The 17500-nt window shown below is 40.3% G+C and overlaps 2 protein-coding genes and 2 non-coding genes across 10 annotated transcripts in view; all 4 read left to right on the top strand.

The window, feature by feature from the left end:
- Positions 1-514: 514 nt before the first annotated feature.
- LOC138040867 (uncharacterized) lies at positions 515-7074 on the top strand. 3 transcript variants are annotated; one of them, XM_068886567.1, is made up of 6 exons: positions 515-613; positions 1023-1067; positions 2617-2724; positions 3069-3464; positions 3585-3830; positions 6195-7074. In XM_068886567.1, the coding sequence occupies exons 2-6, from the start codon at positions 1028-1030 to the stop codon at positions 6386-6388; spliced, it is 984 nt and encodes a 327-aa protein (XP_068742668.1). In that variant the 5' UTR covers positions 515-613; positions 1023-1027; the 3' UTR covers positions 6389-7074. The 3 variants fall into 3 exon arrangements, with proteins under 3 accessions (XP_068742668.1, XP_068742667.1, XP_068742669.1); XM_068886566.1 differs by lacking the exon at positions 515-613 and adding an exon at positions 764-882; XM_068886568.1 differs by lacking the exon at positions 515-613 and adding an exon at positions 817-950.
- Positions 7075-13531: 6457 nt separating this feature from the next.
- The window catches only part of LOC138040878 (uncharacterized), a 46024-nt gene continuing 42055 nt past the window's right edge, over positions 13532-17500 (top strand). For 2 of the 5 annotated variants that reach the window (XR_011130702.1, XR_011130700.1), the window contains exons 1-2: positions 13532-13643; positions 17024-17200. Coding sequence is in view for 2 of the 5 variants with exons in the window: in XM_068886585.1 (XP_068742686.1) it covers positions 13637-13643; positions 17024-17210 (194 nt within the window). In the remaining 3 variants the exon portion in view is untranslated. Of the gene's footprint in view, positions 13644-17023; positions 17260-17500 lie in introns of all 5 variants that reach the window. The other 3 variants (XM_068886585.1, XM_068886584.1, XR_011130701.1) reach the window with 2 other exon arrangements.
- Positions 14133-14204, top strand: Trnaq-cug (transfer RNA glutamine (anticodon CUG)). The gene has a single exon. It is a non-coding gene; the product is annotated as a tRNA-Gln (tRNA).
- Trnaq-uug (transfer RNA glutamine (anticodon UUG)) lies at positions 14754-14825 on the top strand. The gene has a single exon. It is a non-coding gene; the product is annotated as a tRNA-Gln (tRNA).

The raw sequence follows: 17500 nt of genomic DNA, 5'->3' as shown, positions 1-17500 counted from the left end.
ATAAGTATCGATATTTGTATTCAGTTCCCGCTCGGTTAAAACATGCCCCCCTCCCTCCCAAAAAAAGAACGTTCCTTTATGCGCAAAAGTAAGCTCTTGTTGCCCTTTCTTTGTGTAAGTGAAACGGTTCCCCTGTGTTTCAAACTCCTTTACCTGTAGTTTATGATTTTGTGCGGTGCAGAGTTTCGTATTGAAAGGATGAAAAGGTGATTGTATCTAACCGGTACTCTCAAAAGCTTTTCACCCCGAGTAAATTTGAAAGCTCCGAGAAAACACGACGCAAAGGTGAATACTCTTCAAATGAGATGAAAAGTGAAATTCCCGATTTCCCTCCATGAGCGCTGATACTTCAAGAAAACTCAAATTCCCTGAGTTTTCTAGATTCGTAGCAAGCATTTGTTCCTTGCAAATAACACCTTCCTTGACATTTCCCGTAAAATATTTATGCGAACCAAGTGAGCAAATGCAACGGGTCATGGCTTTGGAATGTGAAGTGCATTAAATAAGACTGCTAGATAAGATACGTCAATTGAAGAAATCAGAAAATCGGCAACCATTTTTTCCCGCTCGACAAACTTCCACGGAAAATTCTTGGGTTTTTAAGTGTCACAAGGTAAAGTAACTCCTGGTTTTTCCTTGTTTACGTTGTAATTAACAGCACACAGGGAAGAGTTTTCACACAACCTGTCCTCCACCTGTCGCACAGTCATGTTGTTCTTTGTGCAAAACGCTGTAGTTTAGTTTACTGACGTAACTCTAGATTCTTAACTTACCCTCTCACCGTCCAACAATCGTGAGAAGACAAGTATCAGTCCCTGTATTTGCGCCATCCCCCAACAACGTGCTTATACAGCGTTAAGAGGACGGGCCAGTGGAGTTACTGTTAGTCAATATTTATCATTATCTTTCATAACATTTTGACTTTTCATCAGTTGTTGCTTAATAAGCCGGTAAGTCATTTTGTCGAGGCGCACCATGGATTGATGCAATTACAATTTATCAAATTCTCTTTTCGGTTTTAGGGAGGATGGAACGACTTCTCTTCGTCTTAGCTTTGACCATTAGTGGTGAGTATCGCTGGTAAATGAATCGATGGCTGTACCAACAATTCGTGTCAAAAATCTTGCGTCGGTCGCCTGATGTCGAGAACACTGTTTACACAACAACTTAATTAGTTTAGTTTGCCGAACTATCTTGTAGACGAAACAATCTTCAGTTTGCCTCGGTGATCAGTTTCCTTCCGATTTTCTTTCCAAAGTTCTTTCAGTCTTTTTTAAACTAAAGTTCTCGGACTGAGGCAGCCTCTTTAAAGGTATGGAAGCGATTACGAGAAATGGGAGCCATTTATTTTTTTTGGCATCTTTATCAGAACCCTTTTAAATATCAGCAGTTTGTAGTACATTCTATAGTGCCCAGTACCTGAATCATTAGCTGGTCAAATAGGCTCTATGTCCCTGTGATAACAGGTATGTTACAAAGGAGGAAAGCAGTCTTAAATTTAAAGTCAAGTGCCGCTTGGAACTGATGTGTCGTTGATGAATTTTCGTAGAATTGTTCACAGATGTTTTATTTTAAATTTATAAAAAAAGGAAAAGAAAAGATCATCTTTGAGAAATCATGGTACCTGTTATGAGAGGGTGTTTAACGGTTAAAACATCAATGAGCGGTCCCCAGCCGCTTTGTATTTTTTTTTTTTGGTTTGGAATAAACACACATGATTAGCGTACGAAACTGCCGATGCCGGATGAATAAAAAGAAGAGAAAGATATCTCAATTAAAAGGGAAAAGGCTATCTAATCTGTCAGTCATAAAAGGATACGTAATTCAAAAGCGATGATGAGGTAAACTTGCTAAATCCTCTCCTTTAGATAGTGGGTCTACAGGAGACCCTTTTTCAGTTTTGTGAATTACGTCTACGATATTGCACGATTTTAGAGGTTCAAAAGTTATCCATCTTCGGCAGTGTCAATTGTCCTTAAATACGTTTATGAGTTAAATTTCATTTAACATCACCCTGTTTCACAGTCCATTCATTCCACGCCTTTAGAGGAAAAAATACCGGTGAAAGGTTCCTCAAAATCCACACTCTTTAATTGGTGTATGTTAGCTGTAAATTAGCGGCCATTGTTGTGTTTTTTCACTCGTTCTAACTGAACACGCCCTTTGGCGTTATGTCAAGCACTCTTTATTCTTGTAGTTGAAAGTTCATTCCTCTTTTTGTGAACACGTTCTGTCACAACAGCTGTGCTCAGTGATTCCGTTCGTTTTTGTTATAACCAGTTTATACGTAAGAGAATGTGATGTCATTCGATCAGTGTACACTTCCTAGGAAGGTAAATTCCGCCGTACCCATGTTATTGGAAAATGATCAGTTTTTTGTGTTTGCTTCGGAAAAAGGGTACTTGGGAACTGCCTTATTCACCACACACTTGACTCGGCTTCTTCTCGGTGCGCCTTTGAGCCTTCTTTATCCTGGCTTTGTTGGGTGATACTCTTTGAAGAACCAGCTTTTGTCAGAAAGCCATGGAAAGAAGTTTCGAAACTCCGTCCACCAGATTTTCTTAAACTATTAAATAAGAGGTTTATACCTTAGTGTATTCTTGCTTGCACTCATAGGCACATTTGCTTCTTGTCGACATCCAAAACCTGGCCAGTTTTTGTCCAAGAAGCAGGGAATTCCAAACATTGTGAGCCTCCCATCTGCATCTGACATAGGATTAGATAGTAAGTACATTTTCTTATCATTAGCATATGTAAGGAATGAGCCCAGTCCATCCAATCTGAGTAAATGACCCGCACACTGTAGGCATGGAAGAAAAAACATACTAAGATACCTTCCACCCCATCGTCCATCAAACCACACGTTCTGACTCACGATTCACTGCAGAAACTTAACAAACTGAAGAATTCAAGGAATCTTTTCGTCAGACTGAGGTTTTCCTATTACCTTCTTGGCGAATATTTACCGATTTGGGTCAGTTAGATTCATGATTTCCCTTAATAAATGTTCCTTAATGGGTAAAGGGAACGTGTCAATGAGTCAACCAATTTTGTTTCTTCCACAACAGAGCGGCTTGTAGCACACATTCAGTTCAATGCAACGAAAGGGGTCGTGGTAGAAGACTCCTCTGGCTATGCCAACAATGGCATCATGCAAGATGGTGCCATCGTTGTGAACTTTCCTCAGAGCAAATGTGGAAATGCTGCCTATACCTACTGTGGTGATATTCTATTTCACGGGGATACTTTCCAGGCTAAACCAAGAGAGGGAGTCACTGTGGCTGCCTTCGTAAATTTGAAGGACATTGAAGGCAGTCGATCCGTGTTTGACACCATCGGAATAAGTCATCAGTGCGGGCAATTCCACTTCGAGGTGAACTACGGGTCTGTGCGTTGGTTTCACAGAAACGAGACACAGCACATTGTTTTCAGCTGCACTGCTGAGGGAAAGCAGGTTCCAAAGGGTGAGATGTTTGATTGACACTCGACTTAAGCTATGAAACGAACGTAGGAAAAGTTGTTTCAATGGTAACGTTTACGTGCATTCACTTGAGGTGAATTACGTGTTTTCATTGCTTTGCTAGATAAATGGACTCATCTTGCGGGAACTTACGACTCTGCCACGGGTAAGGCCAAAATCTACGTGAACGGCGAGCTTCGCAATATGACCATCGGTGGAGGTCTCTTGTCCAGAGACTGGCTGTCACGCGCTGGAATTGGTGATCACAAGGCTGCACGTCCTCTCATGGGATTTATCGATGAGTTCAGGATTTACAACTACGCGCTGCCCAAAGCTGACATAGAGGTTCTAGCAAAGATGTGCCTTCCAGGTATGCTACCTCCGATTTAACGCGCTGATTATTTATGCTTTTTTCCCGAAATCTTATTTATCGAAGGGTCGGCTACATTGCTCGACAGGAAGTCTTAATCCTTTTCAAGATTTTTCAGGTAATTGCTTGCTACCAAAGCTACTTTCGTAAATTCTCCACAAAGCATAGTATCTTCCAATGATAAAATGAATCTTCCCACGAAAAGATAATGCATTTTGACATTTTGAGCCAAATTTTGCTTTTTACGTGTAGTACACGTTTCGCAACATTACGAAAACTAATCGGAAGTAATTTGGATTAACGAACGAGCTTCGAGTGGTGGTGATGATAATGATGATGAACTTCATTCAGTGTCAAGACATCTATCGCTGGGGCACTAATTAGGGACACTGGACATAGAAATTAACTAAAATGAAATTAAACCAAATGTTGGTTTTTTGAGGAGAGGGGAAAACCCTCTCGGTGCAGAGTTCCTGGGGAAAACCCTCTCGGTGCAGAGTAGACAACCAACAAACTAAACCCGTATATGACGCCGAGTCTGAAATCGAGCCTCAGCTACCGATCACCGATCACTAAGTGAACCTCACCCTCCCATTGGTGGGAGGCGAGTGCTCTCACCACTTCACCAACACCTGGCAAAGGCCATGCATTTCTTTATTTGACGTCTGAACAAGAACAATAAAAAGTTATTGTACTCTTGACTAAAAAAAATTAATTGCAATACAAAATACATACTAAAGTAGAGGGAACTGGCTGCCTAGAATAACCATAAGGGCTAGGGGAGCTATGGGATGAGTTTGTTGCTCTCAAACTGCTTTAAAATTATAACATGAATGTCAAAAAATTATTTGAAGTAACGCCAGGACAACCCTCAAGTCTCTTTCCAGTTCGGTCGTGGGACAAATAACTTAGTGCCAGCGTTATATACTGTACGTACCTTGGGTAGGACATAAAAAGGCGTAAAAAACCCATTGCCAAAATGGTAAAATGTAGCAAACATGAGTGGAAAGATTTATCTAAGGGACGAAAAATATTCGAGATTAGATTAACTTTCTTATTCAAGTCGTTTCGGTTAATTCGAATTGTGAAAATGAAGCTTGATTTACTATCTCCTTCTGTTGCATAATATATAATCAGGGCGGCATTGGTTGCTATTACGCTTAGATTCCGCACCGAGCTAATACGTTTCTCCTCTGCCTTATCAAACTTCTTCAAACTCAGTTCATTTGATCCCTTCGCAACGTACTAGTGAGAGCTCTGTTGATGCAAAAATCGCTTACAGTGGAATCTCGATTTAACGAAGTGCCAAGGGAAGGGGGAAATTGGTACGTTATATCGAGGCTTCGTTATATCGAAAACGTCGATATAACGAATTTGCGGGAAAACAACCAAAATGTTCGTTATATCGAGGTAATTGTTTTTTTTAATGGTGTTACGTTGCGCTACCCAGCATTTCTGGATCTGAACGATTACTGTAAATAACACTTGTGCTTTATAATGTCTATATAAAGATACAGTACACTTTCACCTGTGTTTCACTTGTTTTTGAAACACAGAGGAGAAATTTCCGTGGAAGTGGTTGGCAAAACGGAGAAGCAAGGGATTGGACTGGAATTTCCAGCTATAGAGCGTTTTTACTCACGCGACTAAAATAAATGCTAATTTGATGAAACAAAAGAAACTATTTGCATAAAAATAGAGTTCAATTCCCAGAGGATTAGTTTGGTACATCATCATGGCCGCCATTTCTTTGTTTGGGAACATCAACATGGCTGCCGTGACGTCATGTGAAAACGCTCCAAACTTACACCTTTTACCGCCAGAAGCCTTGAAAAAAAAAAAAGTTAATAGAACTAATAAGAGACAAAGAGGATGAAGCGGATCTGTGAATGTGTCGATAGTGTCAGTGTCTGCATTTGTTATGAGCTGTTATTGTAACTGTGAAGTTGCTCTGTAAGTAGAGGATTAAAGGATTTTCATCCTTGTTGGTCTGTTTCGCATTTTATCCTTTGTTTATGTTTGGGCTTCTGGATTGTGTTCGTTACAACGAGGATTTCGTTATATCGAGGTTTTGTTCCATAAAATTTACTGTAACTTCGGCCGGGCTGAACAATATGGTTCGTTATAACGAGGACTTGGTTATATAGAGGTTCGTTAAATCGAGGTTCCACTGTATTTGATTAATATTCCCCACAGTGTTGTAGCTGTATAAAGATGTATTTTTATGCCCACTCATTTTAGGACAAGAATCGCTGAATGTTTTAAAACCTTTTCTCATTTAATTAAATGAGCTTTTCCTAATCTACATCCCTCTTTCCATGGGTTTACTTCCCTTCATTCACTCGTCCATTTCTGCATTCACAGCTGCACCCGCCGGACCCCCTGCTCTACCACCAGCAGGCAACGACACCGCTATCGACGTTACACAGACAGACGTCCCTAGCGATAACCTAATTGGTTCCACCAAGAAGAAGCATCCAAATCTCTTTAAGAAAAACCCCCAGGAATCATCGGTTGAGGAGGCCGTACTCAAAAGGTCGTACGTCCATCGTCCGTAAAGTTTGATGAACTGGATAACCACGTCACTGCTTGATGCACCTGTGGTGCATTTGTCACGTGATATTAGAGTTTCTTGACAAACTGAAAACTTAAAAAAACTGAACGTGTTTCGGGCAAACTTTTCGACTGTAATATAGATACTCTTTTGTTTTCTGTAATATTTTAGTGGATTGCAAAATTGATTGCTCGTCATGAAACAAGTGATGTAATAGTATGAAACGAATGGACACTCCATGAGCTTGAAAAAGTATGCAACGCAACAGGTTTCCCAATAATCCTCTTTGGCAAGGCTCGTTCACGATGAAACTGAATGACGTCGAAATTTGCCAGGGAAATAAACAAAATATAAAAGCACTGAAATCTCATCCAGTGGCTGTATAGGACAGTTTTGCTTTTAACTCGGTTTTCAGTCGTAAATGAGACAACAAACATTGTATCTGGTGATCTCAAAAAAAATCAATGTATAAATTTCGTGTAAAGAAAATCGTGATTTTTATTTCTCTTGATTAGTACTTTGAATACAGCAATATCAAGTACCGCAGTAACATTATTTTAACAATTATATCTCAAGGATTCGTGTAAGTACGAGAACGAAGAAGTTAGAGGTATGTTTTCAACTTTGAACGAATTGTTTGGATTAAAAGCATTTAGTTGAAATAAATATGGGTGGCTACTATTAATGGTACTATTCCTGTGTTTATACTATTTGTCTTCCCTTTTATCTATAGCCTGCGATTAGGCATCCCCTTGAAGTAGCCACACTGAGCCAACCTCACTTTGCAGACCTAAAAAAAAATTTACTTTCACTACAGCTTCTTCGCAGGCAGCGTTTTCTCCCCTTCAACCTCCTCGATTAAATACTGCTACGCATGCAATTATAGTGGCAATGGTGTTGAATGTACCTGTGCGAAAAATGATAAAAGGTTGCTTGGCAACAGGTAAGGAAACAACTGAAAAACACTCACTGAAGTACTTTGTACTAATGAGGTAATGTGTGAGATCGCACTTATCTCTCACACAGGTACATTCAACACCATTACCATCATACTATACACATCTCATGTTGAATGACTTTCAAATTTCTGAGCCTGCAGTACTGTCAAGTGGGACACTTTGAAATAACCTACAATCCTGGCCAAAAAGTTACGGGACAGAACACAAAATGGCCGACGCACTGTACATTTTTCTTTTACACATCTATAAGCAGTCTCCATAACCTTATTCAGGCTCTCATCGTCATTTTCAGACACCCCCCTCCCCCTCGCAATGTTGATAGCTGCTGGGATCCTTCGAACTGTACATAAACACAGCAGCGTAACAACATTGCGAGGGGGAGGGGGGACAGAGAAAGACTTTGAGATATATGTAGGAAATTGTCCCATTATTTTTGGCCAGGATTGTAGTTAAGCAACCTAGTTTATCAGGAATTTCGTAGCTGAATTACAAGGCAAGAGTATCCTACAGGGGTAACAGAGGTTGTAGGTTGATTGCTGCTTGGAATTTGAAATGTTCCAATTCTTCCCTTACTCGTCCCCAAGGAACCATTTACATTGATACTTTTATTAACAGGGGCTGCAAAGAGGGAGGGGCTGTAGCCCTCCCCCCCCTCCCCACTTTTTTCCTATGGTATTGTTTTCTCCTAAACTTCTCCCTACTCCCCTCACACCCCTAACACTTCTGTGATCCATACCAGAACCAAATCCCCCCACTTTCAAACGTACTACACTGCCCCTGATAAAGACTGATTAATTCTTGATCTAAATGCGCCTACCGTCAATTTCATGTACACATGATCAGCTGACTTAAGATTCATCACTCTGGAATTTTCAAGAGCTATTGATGGGTTTAGTCTGGTGCAAAACTATATTTCTGAGGCAGTTTTACCTCCATCAGGATGACAAATGTTGTCACTTAATCCAGAGTTTATGCAGTATTTTTTTTCCTGTAAATCAAAAAGGAAAATAACAACAAAAATTAACCTTATTGACATTTCATGCCCTTTGCTTGGTCACACTCATGCGGGCCAGTAGAATACACAGCCAAGATAAGACAAGATAACATAAGATAATTTTATTATATCACTTCAGGATATCTCTATTTACAAAATCTATTTCCAAAATTATTATTAGCATGTGATAATGTATTATTAAGAATACTAAATAAAAAAATAAGGAAAGAAAGAAAGAAATTCTGAAAACAGAGAACAACAAAATCAATTATTAAAACAAGAAATTTTGCCGCATGGCAACATCGTGATTGGCTAGTAAATAATTCACATGTGACTTGATGACTTTTATCATTTATTCTATTAAAGATTTCTTCCGACAATTTCCAGAATCCATAAGGCGAATCAGGTTTAGATAACTTAAAGAGGTGAAACCAGCCTAAAAGGCATTGATACTTGTTGAATTTCACAAGCGTAGTGGCAGCTGGTTCCAATGTTTAATAACTCTATTGCTAAAGAAGTCATGCGCTGATCTTAATGGATGATGAGAAGTGACATTAAGATTACGAGTTCGACAAGCTGTATTCGTCCCAAGCATATGGTGTGACCAATTAGTCCACAAAATCGTCAATTATTTTGAAAGTCTCAATTAAGTCACCATGCATTTGACGTTCCAGCAAAGTCATTAATCTGAGACACTGTAACCTTTGACGATAGGGGAGTGGGCCCATGCCCTCAATTATCCTCGTAAACTGTCTTTGGCATTCCTCAATTTCCATTATAATAATACCCCAGTTTCGGGGTCTTGCAGTTGGGTCCCACACCTGCACTGCGTATTCCAAATGGGGTCTGACAAAAGCTTTGTAAAATGGAATCAGCGCTTCTGGTTTCCTAGATACAACATTTCTAATGATCCATGACATCATTTGTTTTGGTTTTCCAATCATTCCTCGCAATTGTTCCTCCCAGCAACACATGTCCAGAAATGCACCTAATTAGATGCACACCCAATTTTGACATCCAACATTACGTGTCTCTTTAAGTCTAAGCAATTGCTACCTATTTTCAACAATAAGGTAAGGATAAAGGTTAGCGTTATTTTTAGCTTTGGGTAAATGCAGCAGTTAATCTTTACTAAGAGCAGCGTTTGGGCCAACAAAGGGTATCACCAGCTGAAACAACCTCTCCCAGATATCTTTCCTTTTCAAGCACTTGCAAGGGTGTATGGCCCATCATGTAGTTATTCTTAGGGTTGTCTTTACCAATATGCAAAACGCTGCACTTTGATTCATTAAATTTCTTTTGACACACGTCAGCCTAATGGGATAAGCAGTGTAAGTCCGACTGAATGGTTGCAGGTGATCATGCATTTCCTATTAACTTCAAGTTGTCAGCAAATAGCGTGGTAGTATTCGTTGTGATAGCAGGCATATCATTAATAAACAAGAGAAACAACAGGGGCCCCAAAACGGAACCTTGAGGCACTCCACGGGTTCCCATGTGGATAATTCGTCACCTACACAGACTGCTATTGTTGTACCAGTAATAACATTTCAAATAATGTTGTTAAATTGGCTGGTCACTAAAATCCGGACACTAAAATCTGTAACTTAAAAACCTGCTCCCGCAGTCCCACAGTCATCTATTGCTCCAATTACACCGATTCCTCCAAGAACACGATTGGTTGCGGCCGAGAGATCACAACCCCTAATAACGAACAAAATGCAGAAGAGAGTTAGGACAATGTGTGAGCCAGCGAGCCATACGAGTCATGTGACCCATGCGAGCCATGACTGTGAGTCATGCGAGCCATGGCTGCAAGTCATGTCAACCAATATGGCGAGCCATGGGAGTCAACAATTACGAGTTATACAGTTATTGAAAGCTAACCATTATAAAATGGGTGCTTACACTTAATAACTGTTTATAAGCACTATTTGAAATGGGTGCTTAGACTTAAATGCGAAATTCGCATGGCTCGCAGATTGTCCAGCCCCCGCAAAAGACCACAGTAACACTCCATTATCCTCGATTATTACTTGTTCCAAAAGATTTGCGCCAAATGAACAAAGGGACTGCGGGAGCACAAACAGTTGCTGACTTTCATTTACTTGACAACTGTGGGACTGCGGGACTGCAGGAACACTGGCAAAACCCACTAAATTCCACTTAGCAACAGTTACATGCACCCTGAATTCCACTTAGCTTTCGACTACGGGAGCAACAGTTATACACTTGCTGAATTCCACTCAGCTTTCTACTACGGGAGTGCGGGACTGCAGGAGCAATAGTTATACACTTGCTGAATTCAGCTTAGTTCACGACTGCGGAAGGGCAGGACCAACAGATTTTTGCCGTGAAAAAATGGCCGGGTATTGTCAGGTATTCTAGAATTGCACTTCTGACACACTAAACTTGTGATCTCATATTTTCGCTTACCGGATAGTTTTGCATATCTGTAAAGAGAGTCGAGATATCAAAACTGCCACTATACATTATAGTTTGTTGGTTAAGCAGATATCGCTTTCTTATATTACAGATGTCAATTAAGGGCCCACTTCGATTATTGCTAAACTTTCTTGCTTTGCAGACGCCATGTTGAAATAGGCCATTTTACAGTTGTTTGCTCAGCAACCAAGCCTATGAATGGCTGCGAGGCTGCCGGTGACCTTGCATTGATACAGACCTCACTGCTTTTATCATGTAAATTGTGTTGTTGTAATGCTAATTAGTCCATATTAACATTACAAATGCATGGAGGTTTGTATCAAAACAGGGTCACCGGCAGCCACGCTTCCATTGTTAGGCCTGGTAACTTAGCCACAACTGTAAAATGGTCTATTGGGCAACACTTAATCTTCACACCGGTCTCCCGCGCAACCTTACGGTATTCTCCCATCGCTGACGTAGAAGGCGCGTCGTGTTTTGAACAACCGAGGCCAAAAGTGAACGTAATTAAGATATTGATTGGCTGAATCAACTATTGAATCGTTCAAGAGAGACCCAATGGTTTCCTTTAAGACCAATTAGACCTTGAAAGGTCTTAAAGGAATTACGGTCGTTTCGCCTACTGTCTGTTCGCCTACGTCTTAAACTCCGTGCTATGACCGTGATCATTTTGTAAAACAGTTGACCACCTTGAAACAACATAGAAATGAAAATAAATAAGTAAAAACGAAAAATTTGACTGACCATTCGTGCCACTCGTGTCGGCGAAATCTCAACCGCTACACTCCACAAATTTAACAGACTAAGGCTCAGGTTCGGGCGCAAAGTCTATTAATCTCACATTTCCCCCTCCTTTGCTGTGGATCGGAATGCTTCGAAAAAGATTGATAATAAGTAAGTTCTATTTGTATTTTCTTTCCTTCCCTCCGCCATTTTTTTCGGATCATTCTCCCGCGGGTTTGTGAACTCGCCCCAGGCTTCACGATCTCTCAGTTCCGAAGGAAATTATAAATTTGCGTTCTTCTTCGAAGCACTCCGGTCATCAGCGAAGGAAAAGGCAACCCCTGAGCCTGATTAGGATTAGCTTTAAAATTGCCAAATTGAAGTCGATGTTTCGGTAGTGTAGAGGTTAAGTGCATTTTCTCTTAACCCATTGAACCTAGTGCGACATCGTTCGGTCAACTTTTTCTAATTTTTGAAACAAAATTTTTCTACGGTCTTTTCTCCGCTTTTCTTTTTAATTCTAAGTGACATACGTTGCAAATCTATAATTGTAGTCCTAGTCCGTGTTCATTTCGCGACATTTTAGAGTAAATTCGTTAATCAGTTACTTTTACGTACAAACTTATTTATTGCTTACATATAGAATGAGTTCACAAATGCAATTTAATTACTGCAAGCGACTTTTTGAGACTAATAATCATACTAATAATCATTACGTGTAACCACCCAGTAGAGTGGGAACGAGCTCCTTATCCCTTATTGATATGTTAATGAAAAGTCTCACTTTCTTTGGTATAGGCCGCTCAAGGACCCCGCTCAAGACACAAGTTTACAGAAATAACGCCTTAGCTAGCCGTCACAGTTTTTTCTGTGAGATTCAACAAGGACTTTTAAACAATTCAGTTTTAAAGCTTACATATGAATCGTAGGCGAAATGACATATTGGACGTAGGCGAACCGACATTATACGTAGGCGAACAGACAGTAGGCTAAACGACCCGTAGGCGAAACGGCCGGTTATTTGGCCGTGTGTCGCCCAGGAAATGACTGTAATAGTTAAAATCCCCTGCCACTTCCTCCTCCCCCATAGACAGTACCATTTTGTTTGCGTGAGATTTGGAGAACCACCAGTATAAATGGTACAAAATCTACGTTCACGGCTTTCTCAAGCCGCGGCTTATCCCGGCTGGGGAGTTTATACTCGTATAAATAGTTCCTTTCGCGGCTTACGTAAGCCGCGGCCAGAGTTAGCCGCGGCTTATTTTCTCTCGTATAAACGACCCTATTGTGGACTTGTTTTGATACTGGATATTCATCGACAATATAATTCTTGTATCACATTTTTGGTGGTTTACAACCTGTGAAAGGGTTAACAAACTGAGTTTATCCTTATTCGAAAGATCCTATCTTTAGTTTCCGTGCCAATAAGAATTAAAGCATCGACGAATGTCGCTGTTTTTGTTCTTCTGTCATTCAACATTAGGGAATTTAAGCAAAGACGACGGCTACGGCTACGGCAACGCCACAAAGCAAGAATATGATTGGTTAAAAAAAGGAAAAATAATCGTGTTGCACGTGCAGCACGAATTTCCGTGCATTTCTCTGCCGTACTCCACAAAACAACAACGTGAAATCACCAAATTTTAGGTTTTGACGACAACGTGAGCATATAACCACGAAACAGTCATTTTCTGTTTTGACTTTAAAACAGTTCGTAGTTATCCAGTTACTGGATAGTTCGCCTGTATTCTACAAGGTGAACAAGACGGAATAATCGCGAAATACTTGCGATAGCGCTACGGTATATTTTGGACTGCCGTTTTCGTTGCCGTAGCCGTCGTCTTTGCTTAAACTCCCTATTCATTATTTACACTCTTTTCGATTATAGCCTACTATCATGCGCTTTTGTTTCTCGTTTCGCTTTTAAGACTATCGCAGGTTGCTATGTTTACTTCGCAACGGAGACCAATGTCAACGGAGACTAAACAACATGCTCAGGGTCCAGCGGCATAGATAGACCGTGACACGAGTCACGCTACGTCACACTCGAATGAATTAGCTGATGCCCACACTGTTATGAGTTGATTTTTGCCTGAAGATGACTAGATGAGATTGAAAAATCAGAGAGCAAATGTGTGGTATGTATAGTTTCGTTCACAGGCCAATGATTAACTAAAATTAAAATGTCTTTGGGCGCTTTAAATTTAAACGTCGCAAGGATAACTGTGTCAACACAGGTGACCACAACTCACTATATATCGAAGATATACTAAGCCAGCTTGTCAGCGTAGTTACATCATTATACAAAATTACAAGTTTATTTTGCAAAAAGACACATGTCTGGTGATGATGAGGTTGAACTTACGCTTTCTAGCTTGATTTTCCGCTTTCATTTGCGCGAGTGACACGAGTTGAAATTTGCCGCCATTACGGCAAAATCCGAAAAATTGATTTCCTTCTTGGATTGCCATTCTTAAATTGAACTCAAGATTCAATTATCGTTGAATGGTTGTTTGGAAGCAAATAGATCAAAGATTTATGACAATATACAATTAATGACGCTGCGGAGAATGCAAATTATTCCTATTAGCATTATCTAAATAAAATTTCCCATAACAAGTGTTGGTGGTCCCATGGTGTAATGGTTAGCACTCTGGACTCTGAATCCAGCGATCCGAGTTCAAATCTCGGTGGGACCTGAAGGTTTTTTTTTTTTTCCTTTCGTTTCCTTTTCGTTTTTTTTTCGTCAGAATAGTGGCTCATCTACTAAGGTTAACCAAATAAGTATAATGTAAAATGCTAAAATCTGTGCCTCGAATATACGTAAGGCTTCTGAAAATTCTCTTTAACTCCAACATTAAACCATTTGTTTTCTCGTACAGCTATATCGAAAAAAGGAATCACGAAGATTTGTCAACGCTAGTGATATACTCTATTTTGTTTGTGTTTTGTTTTTTAAGAGCGTTTAACTTGTGCAATTTCGTTTATCTATTTCAAATAAAAGTTGTCAAGTCCGTACTTATTTGATTTGGAACAATCCCGTTAACTGAAGAATTTTGACGCCAAGATTGTAAGGAATGCGTCCCGAACTATCCTCAAATCATTCAGTCAAATCGTATAACCTGAATTTGCGGCTAATTTTTCTTCTTGTTACAAGCAGGTTACGTTTTCCCAAATCGAAGAGTATTGGTTACTAGTGATTCTCGAAATTTACTATTCTTTTGGTTCATTGCCATCGGTGTGGACCTGGTCCCATGGTGTAATGGTTAGCACTCTGGACTTTGAATCCAGCGATCCGAGTTCAAATCTCGGTGGGACCTTGTAATGCTTTTTTACTTCCCTTTTCTCACATTTTCTTGTTCCTTCAATCTCGACCCCATAGCTCTTCTCTTGACTGAGGGAGAGAAGAGCTCTGGGGAACCCTGAAACGAACTGTCTTCTCATTGGTTTTCGTGAAGAACAATCAAAAGCGTCCCTAATTGGTGCATTCATGTTAGCATGAGGAGTGATCAGACACCGTAAGTTTTTGGCTACAAGAACCCTACGGCACATGTTCTCCTAGATAGAGTTTCCCAGAGCCTTTGTGTCAATCCAAGGCGCTGGGAACGAGAATGCTTGTTCCTTATGAACCTGTGCATACCGAGTCTCGTTTTGAAATCTTCAAGACACATTTCTTATGCCCTGTTATTTGATCTGTTAACATTTCGTAGCTGAAAACTTGGGTGCGCGGAAAACGAAGACCGAAGCGAAGACCCCAGAAAAAATAACATACCAAACAGCGAATAACAAAACACATCATTCATATTTTTTAAAACGATCGATAAGCTATCTATTGTGAATTACGGTAGGGTCTTCGTTTTCCACATACCCAGGCCGGTATGTGGAAAATGAAGACCAAAAACGAAGTCCCGCACAAAAATATAAAATGACGAACGGAGAGTAGCCAAACACAACATCCCTAGTGTTTTCTGTGGCCTACGAGTCATCTCAGGCGAATTACTGCAGGGTCTTCGTTTTCCGCACACCCAGGCCGTTATGTGGTAAACGAAGACCTAAAACGAAGACCCTGCAGTAATTTGCCTGAAATGACTCGTAGACCACAGAAAACACTGGGGATGTTGTGTTTGGCTACTTTGCGTTCGTCGTTTTATATTTTTGTGGGGGTCTTCGTTTTTGGTAATTCACAATAGATAGCTTATCGATCGCTTTAAACGACATGAGTGATGTGTTTTGTTATTTGCTGTTTGGTATGTTATTTTTTTCTGGGGGTCTTCGTTTTCCAGGTCTTCGTTTTCCGCACACCCCTGAAAACTTATAGATTTTAGGGAATAAAATAGCTAAAAAGTACATTTTACGAACTTTCCAATGAACGATCTATTTGCTTCCTGAAAATGTCTGCTATCTCTTTGAAATGACAACAGTTACCCCTCGGAAAACGTCAGACTTGTTTTCCTGCTGTTGCGAATCTTGGTTTCTGTTGAGAAATCTACACTGAGAAAACCCGAAAATCTGAGATGGTTTAAATCTCACCTTGAGACATATTCAACCGAAGCGTCTCGTTGGGTGTTACCCACTGCATTAAAGTGCCCCTTTGATCAAAAAAGCCACTTCCTTTTTTCCTTCAGATTTTGAAAGTGTGTTTGCTTAACACGTGACTGGCAAAATTTTGAGCTTTGATTTTTATCCAAAGGCCGTTTACTTTGAGTGTAAGTTTTGGATTTTACGGTCCGCCATTACTCACGTTCAAAACTGACCGATTGGACCTCAGACGGTTGGATCCAGGGAAAAGTGACGTCAGAGGCTCACTAGCTTAAAATTTCAGCGTGTGAACGCAGCTTATTATATATGCAAAGCGTGAGTTTAAAAGTCTGAAAGCCCAAAACCCCCGTGCTGCATATTAATTCTGCGGCGTACACACGCTGTGCATTCTTAAACTAGTGAGCCTTTGACGTCATTTTCTCCTCGATCCAGCTCTCTCAAGAACATAATGTTAGTAATGGCGGACCATTAAATAGGAAAATTACAGTTAAAATAAAGAGGTGTCTTTCTGAAATCAAGGCTTAAAACGTGGGTCACTTAGTGTTTTGTTAACATAGTTTTGAAATCCAAAGAAAAATATGAATTGATTTTTTGGTCACAGGGGCACTTTAAGTCTCCTTTGCAAAAGATCTGGAGCGTTTGGATTCATATCGGTTGTGGTTTAGCGTTCTGAGGGAATCGCCATTTCATAATCATTGCTTATGAGTAGTTGGGTTGTTGCATTAGAAACTCCCACGGGAAATTCTTCATTTAGTTAACTTCTTTTGCGTTCCTTAGTAAAATCAACGGCTAGACATCACAAATGAAATAGCTTCCCCATGGGCAAAGGTCGTTTCCCGTTGGGGACGTGGCAAACAAAATCGCATCTTATTATATGCCACCACGAAACTTCACTCACTATTGAGTTACTCGAAGAAACATACATGGAATGGAGTAACTTGGGAGTTATTGACTGGCATACTTCATTTGATTTTTCTAGAACACGTTGCATCAAGGTTGTTTGCAAGGTTTGTCCCTTACCTTTCCTTCCACGGTGGCTGGGTGTTCCTGTTGGTTCACTGTGAGCAACATTCTGTTAACCTGAATGCAAAAACATCTGTAGTGGATAGAACGGGCGATATTCGAGACGAGGACCGTAGATGGCACGTCAGATACTGTAACTTGAAGTATGTTGCATTGGTTTGCATGGGAGAATTCCTGCTGCTTTTATGCATGGTATTCTCTCGATTTTGTTCGACATTTATCAGTGTTATTTTTCTTCAATGCAAGGTCATCGAAAGGGGCATATACATAAACGTTTATCGTTTTGGTAAATTTCCTGAGCGGTCTGTACAGTTGGAAAACGCAGTTAGCGCATTAAGACTTAATTGTCGGTGTACATGTGCAATCTCTACCCCAGAGCGCTTGCTCTTCTCTTTTTTGCGCATGACTGAGAGAGAAGAGCTCTGGGGAACCC

This window comes from Montipora capricornis, chromosome 3, assembly GCF_036669925.1.
Source record: "Montipora capricornis isolate CH-2021 chromosome 3, ASM3666992v2, whole genome shotgun sequence".
NCBI lineage: Eukaryota > Metazoa > Cnidaria > Anthozoa > Scleractinia > Acroporidae > Montipora > Montipora capricornis.
Note: the sequence above shows the minus strand (reverse complement) of the source record. Positions and strands in the feature narration are given on the sequence as shown.

Bases quoted from the DNA above. Each gene is read 5' to 3' on its own strand.
- LOC138040867 (XM_068886567.1), top strand. From the start codon at position 1,028: ATGGAACGACTTCTCTTCGTCTTAGCTTTGACCATTAGTG. The intron at 1,068-2,616 runs GTGAGTATCGCT...TTGCACTCATAG, and splicing joins CTTAGCTTTGACCATTAGTG to GCACATTTGCTTCTTGTCGA. The intron at 3,831-6,194 runs GTATGCTACCTC...CTGCATTCACAG, and splicing joins AGCAAAGATGTGCCTTCCAG to CTGCACCCGCCGGACCCCCT.